Source organism: Bufo gargarizans, chromosome 9, assembly GCF_014858855.1.
Source record: "Bufo gargarizans isolate SCDJY-AF-19 chromosome 9, ASM1485885v1, whole genome shotgun sequence".
Classification (NCBI taxonomy): domain Eukaryota; kingdom Metazoa; phylum Chordata; class Amphibia; order Anura; family Bufonidae; genus Bufo; species Bufo gargarizans.
Genome location: NC_058088.1, coordinates 128632035 through 128656186, shown reverse-complemented (window position 1 = coordinate 128656186; position 24152 = coordinate 128632035). Strand labels below are relative to the sequence as shown.

General features: G+C 44.7%; 1 protein-coding gene across 1 annotated transcript in view; it reads right to left on the bottom strand.

Annotated features, from left to right (window-relative positions):
- LOC122919808 (relaxin receptor 2-like) overlaps positions 1 to 24152 on the bottom strand; it is a 403299-nt gene that overhangs the window by 349277 nt on the left and 29870 nt on the right. Inside the window, exon 3 of the mRNA XM_044268998.1 lies at positions 6138 to 6233. Coding sequence (XP_044124933.1) covers positions 6138 to 6233 — 96 coding nt within the window. The remainder of the gene's footprint in view (positions 1 to 6137; positions 6234 to 24152) is intronic.

Here is a 24152-nt window from a genome sequence, read left to right as displayed (position 1 = left end):
GCCCCATGCAGCGAATGACATGTGCGGGGACCTGATGCTTAGAAGCTGCCGACGCAGCCCCAATGCGGAAGGAATGACCTAAAATAGTACTGGGGTCGTGACCCAACCCCTGCATCAGGGACCGGACGAGGGACATGAATTTCGAGGTGGTGAGTGGCTTACCTACACAAGGCAGAAGAGGGGAGTCTGGTGGAGAGACCGTGAAGCAGGACGATAATTGCCACAGAACCTCTACTGGGCACCAATGGTTACCTGAAGGGAAAAACTTAATCTCCTTGGGAGGACCAGACTGGTTGGTTTTGGAGGACGGGAGATGGAGGACAAAATGGTCTGCGGACCAGACTAGGTGGCGTTTCTGGAGGAAGCTATGACGCCCGGAGCCCGACGTGAATTCACCAGGCCTGAGGAAGCCGTAGAACCCGAGGTAAATAGCCGCCTTCAGAACCGTGCTGAGAGAGGGCCCAAAAGGACTGCCGTCTAAGGCCGAGGATAGGGCTTTGAACAATTCCCCCGACACCGGCTGTCTACGGGTGCGCGGACCCTTCCCCTTCTTCTGCAGACCCCTGAGTGTTGCTTTGACGGCTTGTGAAGCGAGGATGGAACCCCCATCTGGCTTGGCGATCAAGCGATGAGGCTGGAGCACCGCTAAATATAGCTTGATGGTGTTGTGCGACAAGGAGAGGCGGGTGTGGCAAAACGCAATGAACGCCATGACATATGAGGTTTCCTCCAGCTGACCCCTTGGGAGCTGTAAACCCGGCCCGATAATTCCTAGCCGTGTTCTGAGAAAGAGAACCCTCGACCAGTCTCTCTGCCTGGACCACCAGAGATGCTAATCCAGGATGAATGAGCTAAGTGGAGGAACCTGAGTGCCTGAATGATCCGCTTCGGGCATTTCCTGAAAGAAAGTGGAAAAACAGAAACGGGAGAGGGCGTCAGCGGCAGTGTTGGAATCCCCTGGAATGTGAGCACAACGGACATGTAAGTTGTGGGTGAGGGATAGCCACACTAATTTCCGCTGCAGGGCCATGACCCGGAGAGATCTGGACCTGCCGGAATTGATAATATCGACCAGAGACTGGTTGTCCGTGACGAACAAAACTGGCAAGTTGGACCAGGAGCTGCCCCAGACCAAGGCGGCAGCCACAATGGGATATAATTCCAGGAGGGGAGAAGAACCGATGGCAGCTGGGTCTGCTCGGATTTCCGGAGGCCATCTGGCCGCCAGCCAGTGGGACCTGAAGATAGCGGCAAAGCCGATGGAACCGGCTGCGTCCGAGAAAATAATCGGGTAAGCCGAGTTCAAGCGGGGAACAAAGAGGGAAATACTGTTCCAATCCGAAAGGAAGGTGTTTCACATGGCAAGGTCCGAAATGGCGTGGCAGTCCAGGTGGACAACAGAATCCTGATCATGAACTGTGGAAAGAAGATGCAACAGGCTGGCCAGGAAAGACCGGCCCTGGGGCATGATCTTTGTGGCGTGATTCAGCAGACCCAGTAAGGACTGAAGCTCCGCCTTGGTCAGGGACAGAGCACTGACCGCCCGGGAGATGGCAGAGCGGATCCTGGTCAACTTTTCAGGTTGCAGGCTGGCCTCCATCTTGACGGAATCTAACGTGATACCCAAAAAGGTCACCCTGGGGGCAGGGCCCTCGGTCTTGGCGGAGGCCATGGGCACCTGGAGGAGGGAGAAGAACTCCAAGAGGGTAGCGGGAATTGAGGGGACCGGATGAGGGTTCTCAATGAGCAAAAAGTCGTCCAGGTAATGAATTACCATGGGAAGACCTCCGTGATGCACCAGGATCCAATGGAGAGCCCTGGCAAACTGGTCGAACAGCCAGGGGCTGCTCTTGGACCCAAAGGTTAAGCGGTTGGCAAAATAAAACCTGTCCGACCAATTGATACCATAGTACCTCCAAAGATGCGGGTGGACCGGGAGAAGCTTGAAGGCATCGGCTATGTCTACCTTAGCAAGCCAAGACCCAACCCCCAACTGGAGAATGAGCTGAATGGCTTCCTCAACTGATGAGTATTGCATGGAATACTCGTCAGAGGGGATAAGAGAATTCAGGCTTGGGGTGGATGACATATGAGGCGCTGACAGGTCGTAGATGAGGCGTTTTTTCACAACCAGCCCAATAGGGTTGATCCGCCAGGACTGAAACGGAAAGTGGAGAAAGGGACCAATGATGAAACCCTTTTCCACTTCGGATCGAAGGAGGGCATCCACGGCCTCCGGGTCACCGAACGCCAGGCGCAAATTGGGACCCTCCCATGACCCGTGAGGCAGGGTGATGAGCCCTGTATGGAAGCCCTCCTTGAACCCGGCCAAGAGGAAGGCCACGAAGAGACGGTCTGGGTGATCCTGCAGCAGAATAGCCAGAAGGTCTACATCAATGTCGGCTAGTCAGGAGCTCTTGGAAGATTTCCTGGTACAGGCCGAACGCGGATGGGCCCGAAAACATGCTGAGCAGATGTGAAGAGCTCGACAGGCATTAAAGGCACAACCCCCCCGCATTGAAATTGTTGCAGACCTGGCTGCTACCTAAATAGACAATTGGTCTGCCTAGTTTGTCCAGAGTTGCCGAGGACTTGGTGGCCCCGGAAGTACTAGGAGCAGCTCCCGGCTGGGAAGGATGAGCCTGATCAGGACACCAGTCATAGGAATGGAATATGGACTGGCAAGAGGTGCAGGAGGGAGCTCTGAGACCGGTGAAATGACGGCAGAACAGCTCCATGTCGAGATCAGCCCAATTAGTCATGAACTGAAACTGCAACAGGGCTGCTGCCGCCTTAGCGGAAAAGGACGTAAAACGCTGGTAATCGTAAAACGCTGAGCCACCGTACTTGTGGCCCAGGTCCGACACCCGATACAGGTAGGTATCAAGCTCCTCCCTCCTGGGTGGATTGGCAGAACAAACAATGTCCCGATACAGGCTAAAGGCCAGGACAAACTCGGGAATGGACAGTTTGCGGTTAAGTCTGGCGTCTTTGGCCTTCAAGACCACCGAAACCTCCCCGCAATTAATGATCCGATTCTCCGAGATGTCCTGGGAGGCGATAAGGATGGAGGTCAAATTCACATCCTTCCCAGCCAAGATGTCCTTCTTGATATGCTCGGGGATGAAGTGAGACGGGGCAATCAGAGGACCAGAAGCTGGCCTACCTGCCACATCTGGAGGTGGGGAGGGTGCCACCACTGGGGAGGGTGGGATTGCCGAGGGTCTGGACTCGAGGGCTGCAACCCTGGCCTGAATGTCGCATAGAGAACTGGCAAGCCTGCTAATAGAGGACTGAATCTGGGACAAGGCTTGCTGGATGGAAGGAGAGCTAGACTGACTTTCCACTGAACTCGGGCCGTCATCAACAAGCGGTATAATTCCGCCTTGCGGGCTGACGCGGGATGACGAATCCCCCTTCGGTTGAGATCGGTGATCAGCCTAGGCACAGTCCAGCTCCGTAAGGAAGCGCTGACGGAGTGACCAGAAGCCGATGTTCCAGGAAGGGAAATATTGTCTTCCATCTCTGACACGTGCGAAATCCTTGACCTGCAGAAAAATGTAAATGAGAGGGGAAACGAAGCTGCGGACGCGAAGGAACAGCCGAAAACGAAGATGAAAGGTGAGGGAAACAAAACCATTTAAAATACTTACCAGAAGAAGCCCAAGACCAAGGAACAGGAGATCTGAATCCGATTGCGTACCGGTAAGCTAAAGAAAAACCCAGACCTTCAGAAGAGAAGAGAAAAACAAACAAAAAATATGGTCCTCAGAGGGACCGAACATGACCTGAACTTACCTTAGAAAGGATTTTTAACCCTTGACTGACGTGAGCCGAAAAACGGACCGAACCTGCGATCTGAAGATAACGCATATGAGAACCAGATGAGCGACAGCCGGGAAGAGAGACGGGAGGCAATCCCCCAAAGGAAGCGGTGACAGGTAAGATGCTAAAGAGGATCAGTCGACCAGGCTGACCCAGGGGATGAAAGAGCCTGAGACATGACCCAGGGGTACAAGGGACTGGAAGCAAGAAGCATGGACAACCCACACCCGTGAATTGCAGAGAGACCAGGTGGCTGAGAAACTGAAAAAACAGACCTGGGCGATCCAGGAGGAAGGAGGAACCCCAGGCGAACTAGGGAAGAGACCTGGGCGATCCTGGAGAAATATATGTGGACCGGGCGAACCAGAGAGAGACGACCCTGGGCGATCCAAGGCTTGAGACAGGACGAACACAGTGTGAGAGAGAGAGCCCGGGCGATCCGGGAAGACCAAGCAACGACAGGGAATGTGGCGAGAATGCTGTGAGCCGGAACACTCGGAGGGACCGAGGGCCGCAGTGTAAGAGAAAATGGACAACCTGAGGTGAGGCCCGTGATACATGTACTAGCGACTGCGGAGGCTGTCATACTCAGAGCACTGGACAAGACTCCGCAGTAGCTGAAGGAAGAACATGCTACAGCTGGGGGACGGAAAATGGTGTAAATTATGCGCATGAAAACCACACACCCACCCGCAGATTGATGAAACCGTAACCTGCAGAATGCAGGTGCAGACCAAAGCCTCAACTCACCGCGGGTAGGTGGGCTGCTCAATGTTGGGTTCAGACCTGAGCGTCCAGAATGTCACGCTTTGCAAGCGCGAAGCCGCAGGCGGCCGACATACGTGGCTTCAGAACAAGAGTATGCCTATTGTCGCGCACCCCCGCCAAGTCTATGTATGGGAACGCGTGACAATACGCCCCAAAAAGACGCGCAAGTACCTCCTGGGGCGTCGGGCGACCCACAGCACGAACGCACGCGCTGCAAAAAACGCCCAGGCGAGAACCATTCCTAGGGAATCAATGGCTCTCGCCTGATGAGCGTCCCACAGCGCGCAGGAGAGCGCTGAAAAACGCCCAGGCCAGAACCCAGCCCAGGTGAAAAAGTGGAGAAAAATACATGCAGCAGTGAAGACAACATGCCCCAGTGGACAAGGGGAGCAGACAGAAGAAGGTGTTGAAGGGGAGTGGACAGGAATCCTGACCAGGCAGACGTGGGATCCGAGACCCTGGAGGCCGATTCACCCAGGCAGCGTGAGGTGACAGGCAGAACCTGCACTTAACATACCGTGATATCCTTGAGACGCCAGGAGCGGAGGAGAGCCGAACGCTGGAGTCGCAGCGGGAGGAAGCTGAGGGGGCGGACCCGGAAATGAGGAGGCCACTGCTGAGGACCGGACCGTACTGCACACTGCGCACGCCGCAGGAACGCCAGGCTGGAGAGGAGGTGAGTGCCGGCCTAAATGCTGCATGCCCCTCCCACAATTACAGGCTGCGCTACAGCCTTAACCATTTGTCACGTGGTCTGGGACCACTAAGCCACCAGCAAGCCATTATCCGGTTTGGGTTTAGGGACAAACCTGTCCATTGCAAACCCACTAGTCCCTGAAAATAACAGTAAATTAAAATAAAACTTATCAGGAGAAGACTCCGGGCCGTTTCTCCAGCGGCATCGAGTGCAATGCGTGCAGCAGTAAGAGTTTAACTCGCTTCACTGCACATGCACGTGACATTTAGCACATATGCAGTAAAGTGAGGTCTACTGTCCTCAACTTCATGAGCACAGTGAACCTAGTAACACTGGAGAAGAGTCCCAGACTCAACCCCAAGTTGTATAATGGCATGCTTGTGGTTTAGTGGCCCAAAATCAGATGACAGATTCTCTTTAACGGCTTCAAACATAATTTATTTCACATACAGTATCTTTAGCTGGCCCTGCAATATAATATAACAGTTAGTCCACCCCAGAGCTGGGATGTATTCTAAAACATTGCATATAATGTATATGGCTATAGTATCTATATGGCTAAACTTGTGTTTAGTCAAATGAGTACTTGTACAGTGTATGCAGAATTCTGTTTTGTTGGCTTCTAAAGTAGTTTACACATTTCCACAATATATAATGCTGTGGCCCACATAATTTACCAGTCCTAGTAACTAGTCTCAGAGCATCTCCTGATGCCCTGAGGCACAATCCTCACTCAATGTAAAATCTGATTCTTGCCTTTAGTTATGATTTGTGTTTAGTATAAACCTCATCCTATCATCCATTTATCAGAAACATGTAATAACAGACATTCATCTATCTGACTTACCACATTCATATTCATGTGTCTCTTCGTCTTGGTTTGCTTGATTGCCTCTGGCACTCTGGATGGTATCGAACAGCTTAGGCCATCCATGGTTATCCACTGTGAGAGATTATGTATCATAAGCATAGTCAGATACTGACACAAGCTAGATGGCATAATCATATTTGTTACATGTGTGTTTCATTAACCATCCTGGCTTCTACAATATGAATATTTGTTTGCTCGTTCCACTGTTTTTCGTTTACTATTTTTTAAGCTTGCTGAGATCTGAAGGCATTCCCATATTGAAAAAGGTATAATGTGCTGCTAATAAAGGATTTGATATAAGGCCTATGAAGAATCTATTATATAGAGATGTGAATTTGTACGAAGATTATGTAATACTAAGTAGGACTGTATTTCCAGTAGCTGTTGCCCTAAGCACTAAGACTACTTGCTCTATTGAAGTTGTGTTGACCCTACTGCTGTAAACTCACCTGGTCCTCAGGTAAATATGGAAATGGGCCCATCACCAAAACCATCACATAGCATCCCTTCTATAAAGAATTCTGTCATTAAAAGTCACAAAGTAGTGATTTTGCCACTTTTTGGGGTTACTTCCTTGCATTTTTACACCACTCTCTCCCGTTTTAAAAAGTGAGTGGAAAGTGGACTTGGTAACTGTGTTAAAAGGGTTGTCCAACAAATATTGTATAGTTGTCAAACCAGCACCTGGTTATTAATTTTTGTAATTGGATGTAATAAACAATTTAGCATAGCCACTGAGTTATTCAATAAAATGTATCTGCATAGTGCCACCTGCTGTTTTTATTTTCTTATTTCATTGTCCGGGTCACTGAGATGGCCACACATGCTCAGTTTCAGCCTTCACCTGCCTCCTGAGCTGTGATCAGGTGAGGGCTGCAGCAGAATACACACACACCCTTAGCTACAGCAGAAAAGACACTCCTCTTGAGCTGTCAGCTTGATATAAATCTAGAAGAGCAATGATTGGGGAGTTCTCTGAATCCAAGTGAGGTATGGGGATGGTTCTAAGCTTTGTTAGAAATCGTCATGTACTGTATGATGCCTCATTTTCATTTTTTACATTAGTCATAAGGATAACCCCTTTAATGATTTTCACTTCAGATTTAAGACTAGTACTTTTTTAAGTCCAAAAAGAAGTCCAAAAGTGAGTAGTGGGGTGTTGCAGAAAACTGGAGTAATAATCCTAGACAAAAAAGTGTTAGGTTTAAAGATGAGACAAATTTAACAAACAGTGTGTGCTATTTGATAAATGTGGTGCACGGTACGACAAACAAAACAAACACAAGGAAAACTGACCAGATATTCCCCTCATGATAAATTTCCACTTTATATTTTTCTTAAAGTCCAACAACATAAATGATAGTAAAACTGAATAAAACAAATGCAATTACCAGTGCAGCAATCAAAAATTATGAGGGGAAAGTTGGCCAAACTCATCAATATTAGTTGTATATGTGTTTAAGTGCCTGATGATTGTCCCACCATCTAAATAAAATAATAAAAATAAAATAAAAAATAATATAACCAATATGGTGTAATATTGTGTAACTAATATTGTGTAGGTCCCCCTTGAGCCTCCAAAACAGCTCTAACCTGTTGAGATATAGTCCACAAAAGTCAACACATTATGCAAATCCTATAAATTGTGAAGTGAGGATCACACCTATTTTTCCATCACATCTCATTAGACATGAGCAACGTTTTGAAAAATTTGATTTGGACCCTTTGCCGAAGTTTGCCAAGAAATTTGATTTGTTTGAATTTATTCATTATGAATCACTATAAACCAGGTATACCCAGGCCACCCTGCCTAATCATATTCTTCCCACTTGGTGGCCCAATCTCAGGGTGAAGGCTTGGAAGTTAACCATTTTGTGACTGCCAATAGTAAATTTACCTCAGCATTGAAAAATGAGCCCGCACCCGGCACTAATTTTAACCCTTAAGATGCTGTGGCCATCCTAATGTGCTCCGGTTCCCCCCGGCGAGGATTAGGGAGCCAGAGCATGTATGCAGCAGCCCCTGTTCTCTTGTATGATGGTACCACCGATGGTACACAGCATTGAGGAGGGAAAACCTTCCTCAAATCAATAAAATTGAGGGATCCACAACAGGGATGACCATAATCCCATGTGGATCCCTCCATAAGGTCCAAGATCCCTCCCTACTATACCCTAGTGATATTTTGCTTTTAAAATGATTAGGGTTAAGACAAGATGGCAGAACATGGTGGATGGCTCAAACATGGCCACTGGGTTTTTGCAGCAATACTGTCCCTAGCAAATAAGGGCTTGCCATGTCTCTCCCTATGCTCAGCTCACAGGACAATGGTGGAGACCACAAGGGACAAGGCTTTTATAGGGCTGAGACATCACAGGGGCTGCACAGCATTATGAGTGATCCCATGTTCCCGGTCTTCTTACTTTCAGTTTTTAACATGTGCAGCTGCCTTTTTAGAAAACCTGATTTGTTACCACGATTTACAAATCAAAGTTTTCCTAAACCTCGAACCAAATTCTGCTTCGAATGCTTCACTTCACTCAAAATTACATGTCATCTATGTTTGATTGGATTGAGATCAAATTTGGAGGCCAAGTCAACACCTGAGGGATGTAATTATTTTTAAACAATGTTTACAGAGGTGGAAGGTGTCAAAGCATTAACACTCCGACCAGTCTGCCTATGTGTTCAGACAACTTTCGTTTTCAGTAACTTGTGCTATACCAGCTTTTCTGTAGGGCTGGACAAGGTGGGCTATATGTATCAGTATCAAATTCTAATGCTTGTCGTTTTTCCTGCTTCCAGCACATGCTTCAAGAAATGCCTGTTCATTTGCTGCTTAATATATCCCACCCCTTGTAATGACATAATCAATCCTAATCACTTGTTATAGGTGGTCATGTACATATTGCATTGACTGCTGCTTGTATTATACATTTATGTAGTGTAGGGTACAGTGCAGGTTGTACTGATAATGTGCCTCTAAGAACAAAGTCTCCCATGGTTCTCTATATGAGTTTACATTTCCTAGAAGGAGGAATCAATGGAGAAAATTGTGCTGGCAATGCAATCTTACCTCTATCCATTGATAGCCATATTGTCACTACCAGAGCTTTGAGACGTTCTCACAGCTCTGTGTCTCCACCCCTGTGATGATGTCACTTAGAGTTTGGAGGTGTTCTCACTGTTCTGTTTCTCCGCCCCTGTTGTGAGGTCTTTACTCCCAGCTGTCTCTCCTGATTTCCCTGCCTTTAAATCACCCCTCCTCCTATTGCAGGGCGTGGATTATACTTCTCTTTTCAGTTGTAGCTCTGCCTTGAGTATCTTCACTTCTTTAGCTACTAGTTCCCTGGACCTGTGTTCTGCTGCTGCAAGCACTCCGGATATTGCCAGCGGCCCTTGGATCCGTCTTCTCTGCGGTTGCAGCTTCATCAGCTAAGTGTGCAGACTTTGTTGTGTACCTGGTGATTTCCTGACTGGATCTGAGGTGGCCCCGGTTCCCTCCATATTCTGAGCAGGGCATCGGTGGCCGTGCCCCTTCCACTATTGTAGGGGTTACAGGGCTCATCAGTCTAAGGTACGCGGGCATGCCTCGTTCCACCATTTGGATCCGGGCATGTGCTTTAGCAGCATAGGGAGAGTGTTGAGGGTCTGACAGGGGTCACCCTTTCTCTTCCCTAGTTTGGGGTCCGGTCAGTAGCTCTTCTTACTGTGTATGCTCTGGTTACCCTTAAACAGCCATGACACATATGTCTCCATTCAACCTCTATCAATATAACATTGCAGGGACTAGCAGAGAACTCTTTAAATAATGGTTAATGACTTCTCAGAAGGAAATTATCATTATTTCACAGTTATTAGTGTGTGCACTAATGTGTGCACAAAAAGGTCAATTGACTGATGTAGAGTTACCCACATCAGCAGCCACAATCTATAACTTTTATTGATGGGCCCAAGGAAAACTGAGTCAGCTTTGTGGATAGGGTTGCATTTTCTATTACATAAATTAGAAAAAAGAAAATAAAAAACTGTATCAAAACTCAGTTGAGGTCTTTCACAAGAAACTGATAGATTGGTGTTTATACTATTATATATTAGCATGATCATTTCTAACTGCCCATACTGGACAATGAATTTGGAAAGTCATCAGACCCTTTCACTTTTTTTACATTTTGTTATGCTTAGGCCGTGTGCTAAAATAAAAGAAATAAAGATTTTTCCATCATTCTGCACTTAAAACCCCATAATGAAAAAGTGAAAACAGAATATTAGAAATTGTTGCTAATTGTTTAAAAAGGAAAAAATATTACATTGACATAAGTATTCAGATCCTTTACTCAGTACTTAGTTGAAAGACCTTTGGCAGTGAGGACAGCCTCCAGTCTTCTTGGATATGACGCCACAAGATTTGCACACTTGAATTTGGAGATTTCCTGCCATTCTTCTCTGCAAATACTCTTGAGCACTGTCACGCTGGCTGGAGACTATCGGTGGACATCCATTTTCAGGTCTCTCCATAGATGTTTGATTGGGTTTAAGTCAGGGCTCTGGCTAGGCCACTCAATAACATTCACAGAATTGCCCATAAGCCACTTCTATGTTATCCTGGCTGTATGCTTATGGTAATTGTTTTGCTTGAAAGTGAACATTTGGCTCAGTCTAAGGTCCAGAGCACTGTGGATCTGAAAATCTCTATATTTTGCTCCATTCATCTTACTCTGAACCCTGAACAGTCTAAAATGCTGCAGTGAAGGTTGACCTTCTGTAAGTAACATAGTAACATCGTTTATAAGGCTGAAAAAATACATCTGTCCATCTAGTTCAGCCTGTTATCCTGCAAGTTGATCAAGAGGAAGGCAAAAAAGACCCCTGTGAGGTAGAAGACAATTCCCTCCCCCTTTAGGGGAAAAAAATTCCTTCTTGACTCCAATCAGGCAATCAGAATAACTCCCTGGATCAATGACCCCTCTCTAGTAACTAGAACCTGTAATATTATTACACTCCAGAAATACATCCAGGCCCCTCTTGAATTACTTTATTGTACTCACCATCACCACCTCCTCAGGCAGAGAGTTCCATAGTCTCACTGCTCTTACCGTAAAGAATCCTCTTCTATGTTTGTATACAAACCTTCTTTCCTCCAGACGCAGAGGATGTCCCCTCGTCACAGTCACAGTCTTGGCGATACATAGATGATGGGAGAGATCTCTGTACTGACCCCTGATGTATATACATAGTTGTTAGATCTCCCCTCAGTCGTCTTTTTTCGAAAGTGAATAGAAAATTAGGGTACTGTAGTCAACTAATTCCAGTTATTACCTTAGTTGACCTCCTCTGAACCCTCTCCAGCTCTGCTATGTCTGCCTTGTTCAAAGGAGCCCAGAACTGTGCTTCTGCATGCAATCCTGTCTCTGAGCGCTATAGGCAGTTATTTTCTCCTCATGGCTTAGTTTCTCAGATATGCTTTGTCAGCTGTGAGACCTTATTTAGACAGCTCAAAATGATGTACAAGTAACAAAACATGTACAAATAATGCATGTATACGGAGATTCTTTTAGCTATATTACAGTACTAATGTATAAAGAATATTCAATCTTTTCTATCCAGCACCAGAATTATATGGGATAACCCTGTGTGCAAAAATAGTCTAACGTCATAGATGCTGTACATTTAGCAGGCCAAACCTTAAAGGGGTTTCCCAGGTTTACTATGATTTTCAACAGACTTGCTTATGCAATTGCTCACCTTGTACATTTTTTCCACGTGTTTTTTTATTTTTTTTTCATTTGGACTCTTCTGATCCATTTTCACTATGCAACATTTTCCTCTGGTCTGTTCCCATCCTATATGTAGCACATCCTGTTATTGTGTCTAATAATAGTGACCACAAATTTTTCATTTTTACTGACTTAAACAAAAGGGGTTTTAGGCTAGACAGTTGGCTTTATTCATTTATTACATATACCCAAAATGGTGCATAAAAACTTTAGCTTGAAAAATATGCCCTCCTACAGGTACACTGATAAAAAAAACAAAAATGTTATAGCTCTTAGAAAGTTGCGTGGTCACTAAGGGGATAAACCCATAATGTACTTCTTTCTCTGCTCTAGCTCCTGCACCAATCCTGATAACGCCCAGCTAGTTTATGACTCCTCCCACCCAGATAGTTACATAGACACTTCCCTAATACTGTTCCTAACAACACCTAGCTAGTTTATAGCTCCCCCACCAGCTAGCTACATAGGCACTCCCCTATCAGTGCTACTAACAAAACCTAGCTCTATAGTTTATAGCTCCTACCCAGCTAGTTACATAGACACTCCCCTAACACTGCTCCTAACAGCACATAGCTAGTTTATAGCTCCCCCACCAGCTAGCTACATACATACTTCCCTATCACTGCTCGTAACAACACCTAGCTAGTTTATAGCTTCTCCTACCCAGCTAGTTATATAGACACTCCCCTATCACTGCCCCTAACACCCAGCTAGTTTATAGCTACCCCCACCCAGCTAGTTACATAGACACTTACCTATCACTGCTCCTAACAGCACCCAGCTAGGTTATAGTTACTCCCACCCAGCTAGTTACGTAGACACTTCCCTATCACTGCGCCTAACAACGCCTAGCTAGTTTATAGCTCCAACCCGGCTAGTAACATAGACACTCCCCTATCACTGCCCCTAACAACACCTAGCTGTGATTTTTAACAGACTTGCTTATGCAATTGCTCACCTTGTACATTTTTTCCATATGTTTTTTTTTTTTCATTTGGACTCTTCTGATCTATTTTCACTATGCAACATTTCCCTTTGGTTTGTTCCCATCCTATATGTAATACGTCCTGTTATTGTATCTAATAATAGTGACCACAAATACGCCTTTTTACTGACTTAAACAAAAGGGGTTTTAGGCTAGACAGTTGGCTTTATGCATTGATTACATATGCCCAAAATGGTGCATTAAAAACTTTAACTTGTCCTGCAAAAAATAGACACTTCCCTAACACTGCTCCTAACATCACCCAGCTAGTTTATAGCTACCCCCACCCAGCTAGCTACATAGGCACTTCCCTATCACTGCTCCTAAGAACACCCAGCTAGTTTATAGCTCCACCCACCAGCTAGTTACATAGACACTCCCCTATCAGTGCTACTAACAAAACATAGCTAGTTTATAGCTCCACCCACCAGCTAGTTACATAGACACTCCCCTATCAGTGCTACTAACAAAACCTAGCTAGTTTATAGCTCCCCCACCAGCTAGTTACATAGACACTCACCTATCAGTGCTACTAGAAAACCTAGCTAGTTTATAGCTCTCCCACCAGCTAGTTACATAGACACTTCCCTATTACTGCTCCTAACAACACCCAGTTAGTTTATAGCTCCCCTGACCAGCTAGCTACATCGACACTCCCCTATCAGTGCTACTAACAAAACATAGCTAGTTTATAGCTCCTACCCAGCTAGTTACATAGACACTCCCCTATCACTGTTCCTAACAACACCTAGCTAGTTTATAGCTCCCCTAGCAGCTAGTTACATAGACACTCCCCTATCACTGCTCCTAACAACACCTAGCTAGTTTATAGCTCCCCCACCAGCTAGCTACATAGACACTCCCCTATCACTGCTCCTAACAATACCCAGTTAGTTTATAGCTCCCCTGACCAGCTAGCTACATAGACACTCCCCTATCAGTGCTACTAACAAAACATAGCTAGTTTATAGCTCCTACCCAGCTAGTTACATAGACACTCCCCTATCACTGTTCCTAACAACATCTAGCTAGTTTATAGCTCCCCCACCAGCTAGCTACATAGACACTTCCCTATCACTGCTCGTAACAACACCTAGCTAGTTTATAGCTACCCCCACCCAGCTAGTTACATAGACACTCCCCTATCACTGCCCCTAACACCCAGCTAGTTTATAGCTACCCCCACCCAGCTAGTTACATAGACACACCCTATCACTGCCCCTAACACCCAGCTAGGTTATAGCTCCCCCCATTTAGCTAGTTACATAGACACTTCCCTATCACTGCTCCTAACACCTAGCTAGTTTATAGCTACCCCCGCCCAGCTAGTTACATAGACACTGCCCTATCACTGCTCCTAACACCTAGCTAGTTTATAGCTCCTCCCATTTAGCTAGTTACATAGACACTGCCCTATAACTGCCCCTAACACCCACCTAGGTTGTAGCTCCTCCCATTTAGCTAGTTACATAGACACTTCCCTATCACTGCTCCTAACACCCAGCTAGTTTACAGCTCCTCCCATTTAGCTAGTTACATAGACACTGATACTTTTTTTGTATGATTTATTTTATTTGTCTATTTATTGGATTCATCAATAAAGATTCATTTTGATACAGCGATTTACATGTTCTGTTTTGGTATATGAGAAGCAATATGTACATACTTATAATTGACACTTGAATATACTGTTCAGTGTATTTATATGTACATTTTCACTTCACCAGACAACTTTCCCCTAGTGTTGCTTATGGGCCCTAATAAAGCCCTAATTATATGGCAGAGTTGTGACACAATTTTGGAGCAAACTGTTGCATGGAAGACCATGTCCCATTTCTGCCAAGCCACATCCCGTTTTTTATTAAGCCATCTCAACTTGGTAAGCTAAGTAAAGAGGATGTCTCTAAACCCAGATGCACCAAATCGTGCCAAAAATGCACCAAATTGTGCCAAAAAATGCACCAAACTGCACCAAATTTGAAGCGGTTTCTGACAACATTTAAGTGCACTGTCTAGGTTTGTGAAAATTTAAAGGGAACCTGTCAACTCTACTGTGCTGCCCTCACTCAAGGCAGCATAGTATTGTAACAGACCTGTTTTTTCAATGGGCTGACATTTCTGGCCCAGCATTCAGTACTTTTACCTGACTGACAGGCTGAACCTTGCAGCAGACTTGTGCTGCACAGGAGATGAGTCTGATGGGACTCATGGCCCCAACCCTCCCCACTTTCTGACAATAACTGACAGGTTTCTTTCCTGGTACTGACTGCAGCTCAGAATTGAAATCATCAGGTCTGTCACTATACTATGCTTCTCTAAGCAAGGTTTCACAGAAATGCAAGATACATTTGCATTGGGGAAATTAAGAAGCTATCACTGAACAAACAACCTCTAAAAATTTACTTTTATTTATATGCAGATAAAATAATAACAAAGCCCCAAACTTAAATCTATTACAGGTAAGTATGATGACCTACAGTACAGACCACAAGTTTGGACACACCTTCTCATTCAAAGAGTTTTCTTTATTTTCATGACTATGAAAATTGTAGATTCACACTGAAGGCATCAAAACTATGAATTAACACCTGTGGAATTCTATACATAACAAAGAAAATTGAAACAACTGAAAATATGTCATATTCTAGGTTCTTCAAAGTAGCCAACTTTTGCTTTGATTACTGCTTTGCACACTCTTGGTATTCTCTTGATGAGCTTCAAGAGGTAGTCACCTGAAATGGTCTTCCAACAGTCTTGAAGGAGTTCCCAGAGATGCTTAGCACTTGTTGGCCCTTTTGCCTTCACTCTGCGGTCCAGCTCACCCCAAACCATCTCGATTGGGTTCAGGTCCGGTGACTGTGGAGGCCAGGTCATCTGGCGCAGCACCCCATCACTCTCCTTCATGGTCAAATAGCCCTTACACAGCCTGGAGGTGTGTTTGGGGTCATTGTCCTGTTGAAAAATAAATGATGGTCCAACTAAACGCAAACCGGATGGAAGAGCATGCCACTGCAAGATGCTGTGGTAGCCATGCTGGTTCAGTATGCCTTCAATTTTGAATAAATCCCCAACAGTGTCACCAGCAAAGCACCCCCACACCATCACATCTCCTCCTTTATGAAAATAAAGAAAACTCTTTGAATGAGCAAGTGTGTCCAAACTTTTGGTCTAGATAAAAGAAAAGGTGTCCCACGGCGCACAAACCACCCTCAAGTTGGAGTGATATAGGTTGATAATTTATTAGAGCAAGTGGTACAACGCGTTTCGGGGTTTAACCCCTTCTTCAGGTACAATAGGCTTGCATACATACAGAAAGAATTGTATACATATAAATACAGTAAAAAACCGCCAAATTCACACAGGGGGCGGGGTGGGGGCGGGTCAGTGGGCGGTATTGGACAGGCTCTCAGAGTTTTGTGAGCAAAAGAGTTAAAAAGCTTTAATATCTATCAAACTTAATTTTGATGCATGGGTTTAGTGTCCCTGTTCAAGGGCAGATCAGTCTTAGTATTACGATTTCTACATATTTATTCCAATATAGAGGAATTTATGACAGAGTTAGGGGTGATGCAGGACCTTGTATAGTCATGTGATATGATCACATGACCGCCGTCAGGATAGGATCGTGGGCGTTCCTGCAGCCCTGGTAATGTGGTGCAGTGCGGTCACATGACTATACCATGTGACCGCCGTCTGAGGAAGATAGTGAGCTTGAGGGGGAGGCGGCCGCTGGGAGCGATGGGCGGTCGCATAAAGCTGCGGCCGGTCACATGCTGGGAGACGTCACACTTCTGTCTCTTAGCAACCAGACGCTGCTGTTGCATCAGAGAGGGGGAGTGTCAGATCGAGCAGACTGGTGAGCAGTGTGTTCGTATTGTACAGACTGGGAGCGATCGGACCTTGGTAAAAACCTGGTTCTAGGCTAAAATAAGATAAAAGGACACAGATATAAAGAGAGCAGATACAAATTAATATGGAATATGTACAGAGGCGACTTGAACAAAGAGAACACTTAATCCTACAGCTTGTATCAGCCCCGCCCGCCTCGGCGACTGATGCCGTTGATGGTCAGGATCTAACATCTGAAGATATCGATGAAAAGACTTTATCTTCATTTTTCTTTGAACTAGAGAAATTGATGACTAGTGAAATTCAGCACCAATTGGATGCTGAATTCCTTGAGATTTATCTTGCAGAAGGACTTGTCCCAAGGGGACTCCGCTTACGTTTTAAACATTCATTTGAAGATGATGCAGATTTCTCTAGAGACTGGGACAATTATTTACTGTCATGTGCTAGGGGTATGATGTCCAGACTTGCGGCTAAAAGAAAACAAATAGCTGTGAACCTGGACACCAAAATTACGGATTGCCATAGCAAGATTATAAGACACAAAACACACCGGTCTTTCACTAAATATGAGAGAACAATTACTACACGGGCTATGGCCATAGAAAAAGACATTTTGGATAAAAAAGCAGGCAAACTTCTAAGGGATAGAACCGATTTCGAGACAGATAATATCCAATTCTGGACAAAACCCTATACGACCAATAATGAACCTTCAGATAATAACCAGAGACCTACCTACCAAAAGGGCAGGGCCCCCAACACTAGAACACCATTTAATGGTGCCCACCAGGGTGACCCAAGACCCCAGCATAGAAGCACATATGTCCATAGCAGCAGACATGCACCACCCCCTAGGAAGCATGAACTCACCAGATCTAAGGCCCACCCAGGGAAACAGCACCAACGGTCTAGTCAACATGCACCCAATCTGCATCACTCGCCCATTCCATGTGAAACCATGTTTTCAAATTTAACAGTAGACACCCCTTCCACAGTAATAGAGTTATCCCCTAGGACTGCCCACCCTTCCACAACGATCAATGGGGGAGGGTCCCCACCTCCCCCCTCCCACACCACCATTCCAACCCCCAACCTTTTCAGCCAAGAAGTGCTATCCAACTGTGCACCCCTGAATTTACCACCTACCTCTTTCATCAAGAGTTCCACACACAAACCGCTGACAAGACAGTCCACCACCTCAGCGTCCCCGTCCTCATCAGTAGAATTGGATTCACTACTTACATTACACACCGAGTCCCCTACTCAATTAGGTACCGCCCCTATAGGACTGACCACGCCACCCACAGGCCAAATCTGTCCAGCTATAGATCCGGACCTTGGAGCCACGGCCCTCTCTGATCTTTCCCTACAGATACCAAAGGGCCAGCTCTCTTCTTTTTTATCCCTACCCCCCCTACTTACACCAATCTCAGCCTACCCAATATTGAAAAGCCCAACCACGGTTACAATTACCAACTATTTCCGTCCATTGGGAACCAGAAACTTAAAAAGAAAAAATGTAGGAGAGGAAGTAGGGGGGGCCAAACCCAAAAGAAGACTTTGATGTCAGCACGCAATCAGAATAAGGACATAAAGATCTTCAACCTTTCTAGCCATCTATTGGACCATGAAAAACGAAAGGTTCTATCAAAGGGCCTCTCATTCTGCCCATCTGCGAAAGCGGATGGATTTAACCTTTTCCTCGATCTACACAATTTTATCAGAAACCTCACCTTAAAGAGACATTTTAACATCATAGCGAAAAATAAAAAAGAGGCAGACCCAATGGAAGCGCAAGTAGAATCCACATCTCAGGAACGTTTAATCAATACTGATCTGAGACCACGGTCTAACTTTTACCCCCTACACCACAAGGGGAATTTTATAGAAACTTTTTATGATCAGTCGATAAACTACAAATTGAGAAACACAATCTCAGTGCCAAAGAGAAACTGGCCATCAAACAGCTCCAGGATAATCCGGACCTAATTATCCGCAATGCGGACAAAGGAGGTGGCATTGTCCTTCAGGATAGGAATGACTATATCAAGGAAGCGAATCGGATCCTGTCTGACACAGAATATTATCAACAGTTGACCGAAAACCCTCTTATGGAACACCAGCAATCATTCAAAGCTCTCATCAACTCAGCATCCCACATCCTGAGCAAAAAGGAACATAGTTACATCCTCATCACAAACCCAGTTATTGCTACCTTTTACCATTTACCCAAAATCCACAAGAGTATCTCAAATCCCCCGGGCCGTCCTATTATCTCAGGAATTTCATCACTCACGTGCAATCTATCCCATTACGTCGATATCCTCCTACAAAAACATGTAGTACAATTACCATCTTATCTGAGAGATTCTACTACCCTAATACAACTTTTACGGAATATCAAATGGAAGGAAACATACCATTGGCTGACCCTAGACGTTACATCACTCTACTCGAATATCGAGCATAAATTGGGTATCAAATGTGTAAAAAGTTTTTTAGACACCGACGACCAATTACCGGCTGAACAAAATGATTTTATCCTAAGAAGTATTGATTTTATTCTGACTCATAATATTTTTAAGTTTGAAGAGAATCTATATTTACAGACCAAAGGAACCGCGATGGGTACCCGTTTCGCGCCCAGTTTCGCCAATCTTTTTATGGGGGCTTTTGAAGACACTTTTATCTACAAATCAAAATATTGGACACAAAATATAATTTTTTATCGTCGTTATATCGACGATCTGATTTTAATCTGGGAAGGCGAGATTTTAACAATTATTGATTTTATTAAGGACCTAAATTCCACCAATTGGGGTCTCACCTTCTCAGGCTCAAGTGACAAATCCAAAGCTGAATATCTTGACCTAGAGCTTCATATAAATGATGGATCAGTTAACACACAAACATTTTTTAAAGAAGTGGACTGCAACAGTTATTTGGACTATTCAAGTGAACATTTCAAGAAGTGGAAGAAGAACATTCCGTATAGTCAATTCAAGCGAATTAGGCGTAATTGCTCTAGGGACGAAGATTTCGCCACACAAAGCAACGTAATTCGGTCCAGATTCATACAAAAAGGCTATCCGACGGATGTCATAGATACAGCTTTTAATAAGGCAAAAACACTCACACAAGCCGAATGTCTAGCAGGAAACAAGAAACAAAAAGATACCAAACACCACAATACCAACTTTCTAACCACCTATAACAGCAACCACATAGACATCCGTAAAATTCTGTCTAGACATTGGTATATCCTAAGAAAAGATCCCTTCCTGAACTCTGAAATAACGAAACAACCGTCTCTAGTATTTAGACGAGCAAAAACATTAAAAAATATGCTAGCCCCCAGTAAATTGAAGAACTAGGCAGCCAAGCAGATATTAAGACCCCGGGGAGCTATAAGTGCAACCAACCAAGATGTCTCTGCTGCAGATCAATGAATAATACCACTTCTTTCACGGGCCAAAATGACGAATTTTTCAAAATCAAGGACGAACTAAACTGTGGATCATCCAACATCATCGCTGACAAGACAGTCCACCACCTCAGCGTCCCCGTCCTCATCAGTAGAATTGGATTCACTACTTACATTACACACCGAGTCCCCTACTCAATTAGGTACCGCCCCTATAGGACTGACCACGCCACCCACAGGCCAAATCTGTCCAGCTATAGATCCGGACCTTGGAGCCACGGCCCTCTCTGATCTTTCCCTACAGATACCAAAGGGCCAGCTCTCTTCTTTTTTATCCCTACCCCCCCTACTTACACCAATCTCAGCCTACCCAATATTGAAAAGCCCAACCACGGTTACAATTACCAACTATTTCCGTCCATTGGGAACCAGAAACTTAAAAAGAAAAAATGTAGGAGAGGAAGTAGGGGGGGCCAAACCCAAAAGAAGACTTTGATGTCAGCACGCAATCAGAATAAGGACATAAAGATCTTCAACCTTTCTAGCCATCTATTGGACCATGAAAAAAGAAAGGTTCTATCAAAGGGCCTCTCATTCTGCCCATCTGCCTCTCATTCTGCCCATCTGCGGCATGAGAGGCTAATTTTATTTCCATAAATTAGCCCTATACAAGGTCCATTAGTTCCAATTGCCATCCAGACATTAGTTTTATATGGCTATTTATTTATTTGGATCTGCTCTCTTTATATCTGTGTCCTTTTATCTTATTTTAGCCTAGAACCAGGTTTTTACCAAGGTCCGATCGCTCCCAGTCTGTACAATACGAACACACTGCTCACCAGTCTGCTCGATCTAACACTCCCCCTCTCTGATGCAACAGCAGCGTCTGGTTGCTAAGAGACAGAAGTGTGACGTCTCCCAGCATGTGACCGGCCGCAGCTTTATGCGACCGCCCATCGCTCCCAGCGGCCGCCTCCCCCTCAAGCTCACTATCTTCCTCAGACGGCGGTCACATGGTATAGTCATGTGACCGCACTGCACCACATTACCAGGGCTGCAGGAACGCCCACTATCCTATCCTGACGGCGGTCATGTGACCATATCACATGACTATACAAGGTCCTGCATTACCCCTAACTCTTTCATAAATTCCTCTATATTGGAATAAATATGTAGAAATTGTAATACTAAGACTGATCTGCCCTTGAACAGGGACACTAAACCCATGCATCAAAATTAAGTTTGATAGATATTAAAGCTTTTTAACTCTTTTGCTCACAAAACTCTGAGAGCCTGTCCAGTACCGCCCACTGACCCGCCCCCACCCCGCCCCCTGTGTGAATTTGGCGGTTTTTTACTGTATTTATATGTATACAATTCTTTCTGTATGTATGCAAGCCTATTGTACCTGAAGAAGGGGTTAAACCCCGAAACGCGTTGTACCACTTGCTCTAATAAATTATCAACCTATATCACTCCAACTTGTGGGTGGTTTGTGCGCCGTGGGACACCTTTTCTTTTATCTGAACCACTGGCTTTCTGCGGGACTCTAGGCATCCCTGAACAGAAGCATCCATCCCGGGCTGCACACCATCCGTTGTGAGGAGTTTATGGCAATTTGATACACGTCCACATTAGAGTTGTGCCTAAAGTAGCACAACTCCATCAGGTGAGCCTCCCCAGTGGAGATACCTTTTTATCTTTAATCTCTACGTTATTAACCTATGGTGCGCCATTCTTCTTTTTTGTTCTATAGTTGAACGACGCCTGTTTCTGACACTTTTGGTCTGTACTGTATATCTGATGCCTGCACTGAAGATACAGCATCAACACAGTAAAAAATAATATGGTATCAGAATAGAAAAGTAACCAGCATATCATCTACATGTATGATAGACCCTAGAGAGATGCAATAAATAACCAGCAGTTGTTCGGTAAAAACTCATGGTTACTTGCATACAGATGGTCTCAGACTGTTAAGAGACTCACGGGTTACACATTACCAGGTTGTCTGTCGGCCTGCAGCCGAGAAGATGGGGTGGAGAAGATGTTCTCTCCCTGGGTTATCCCTGCCGGCTAGCCCTGCCTAAAAGCATAGTACACTCCCCGAAAGGGACGACTCCACTTCTCAGTGGCTAAACCCTCAAATTTCCTAGGTGTCCCTGCTGAATAAACAATCTTCCCGATGCGTTTCCCCAAAAGGAGATATCTAAATCGTTCATCAGGTGACAGCGTTTAGTTGATGCATAAACGCTGCAAATAATACATAGGGCACATATGATAAGGGCACCAAAGATAAAAAGGACCGCTGCTGCTCTAAGCAAGGGCAGCACAGTAGAGGTGACAGCTTCCCTTTAAAAATTAGGTCCAGATCATGAGTCTATCTTGTAAACATATGATCAAAATGTAAAAGCTTCACAAATAAACCAAAGACAAAGTAAAACTCTTGGGTACTCTTGCGCTTGACGGGGATTAAACAATGATATAGTATTATGATAAAAAAGATTAGACTTCTGGGTCCATTTCGGTCCACTTGTTACATTTCCAGATTGCTCGAGCAAAACCGTCAGGACATCATTTCCAGAGTATATTGTCTCTTGATCGAAGCATCAGTCATGCGTGACAGGCACATTTTAAATGCATTGAGTGTATTTCCAGAAACGCATGAGAATATATGGGAATATATACCACACTGTTTACAGAGGAACAGTTTTGGAGCGAGGCTGACATGATACATATTTTGTTGGAGATTACAAAAACAAGCTAAACTCAAAAACCAGGTAATAATGGCCATAATACAGTAGACAGAGACTTGAAATGTTAGCTATTCAGCAGTGTGTGGTCGGGAAATCTGTGGTTGTTTTGTGTAGTATCAAACATCTCTTTGCTTCTGTGCATTTGAAAAGCAACACATTTTAAATATAATTCCCAAAGTATTGTTTTTTTCTATAATGTTTGAGTGACAACAACTTTTAAAAACTGACTGTGTAGTTTCCCAATTTTAAAAGCAGTTTGACTGTATGGTCTGGTCTGCTCCATAACACAATAGCCTGTAGTATGGACTATTCTATATAACAGAAGTCTAGCTGCATAGTCTGGTGCACCCCTTATAAGAGCAGTCTAACTGTGTGGTCTTGTCCACCCCTTATAACAGCAGTCTGGTTGTGTAGTCTGCTCCATCCCTCATAACAGCAGTCTGGTTTTGTAGTCTGGTACATCCCTCATAACAGCAGTCTGGTTGTGTAGTCTGGACCATCCGTTAAAACAGCAGTCTAGCTGCATAGTCTGGTCTACCCATTATAACAGTGATCTGGTTGTGTAGTATGATCCACCCTTTACAACAGAAGTCTGGCTGTGTAGTCTGGTCCATCCCTTAAAACAGCAGTCTGGTTGTGTAGTCTGATCCATCCCTTAAAACAGCAGTCTGGTTGTGTATTCTTGTCCAACCTTTATAACAGCAGTTGGACTGTGTAGTCTAGCCCATCTCTTATGCAGTATATTAGAGATTGACTACAAAGGGTTAATAACTGCTGAAATATTTTAATTTTTACTAAGTTAACTGCTCAGATTTTTCTGTTTGTCGAAGCTTTTATTTCATTATGCATCATGCATACATAATAGCAATGTATGGGCAATATATAGTTAATACTAGCAGACTGGATAGGTTACCATGATGATGGACCAGGCCAAACTTCTGGTTAGAGGAGTCTTAGCAGAGCTACAGACAAAACCTATAAGATACCTATATGTGCAAGACCAGGCCCAAGTCCAGAGAATCTTTATCTCTGAGACTCCAGATGCCAAAGAGACAGCTTCATCATCAGAGTATCCCAATAAGAAAGAGACCTGATATCTTAGAAGGTCGAGGACCATAAGGTAGTGCAAAATAAAGACAAGGTATTCTATCATTTATTACAGAAGGACTTTATTGCTGTGGAAAAGGCTATGTGCCT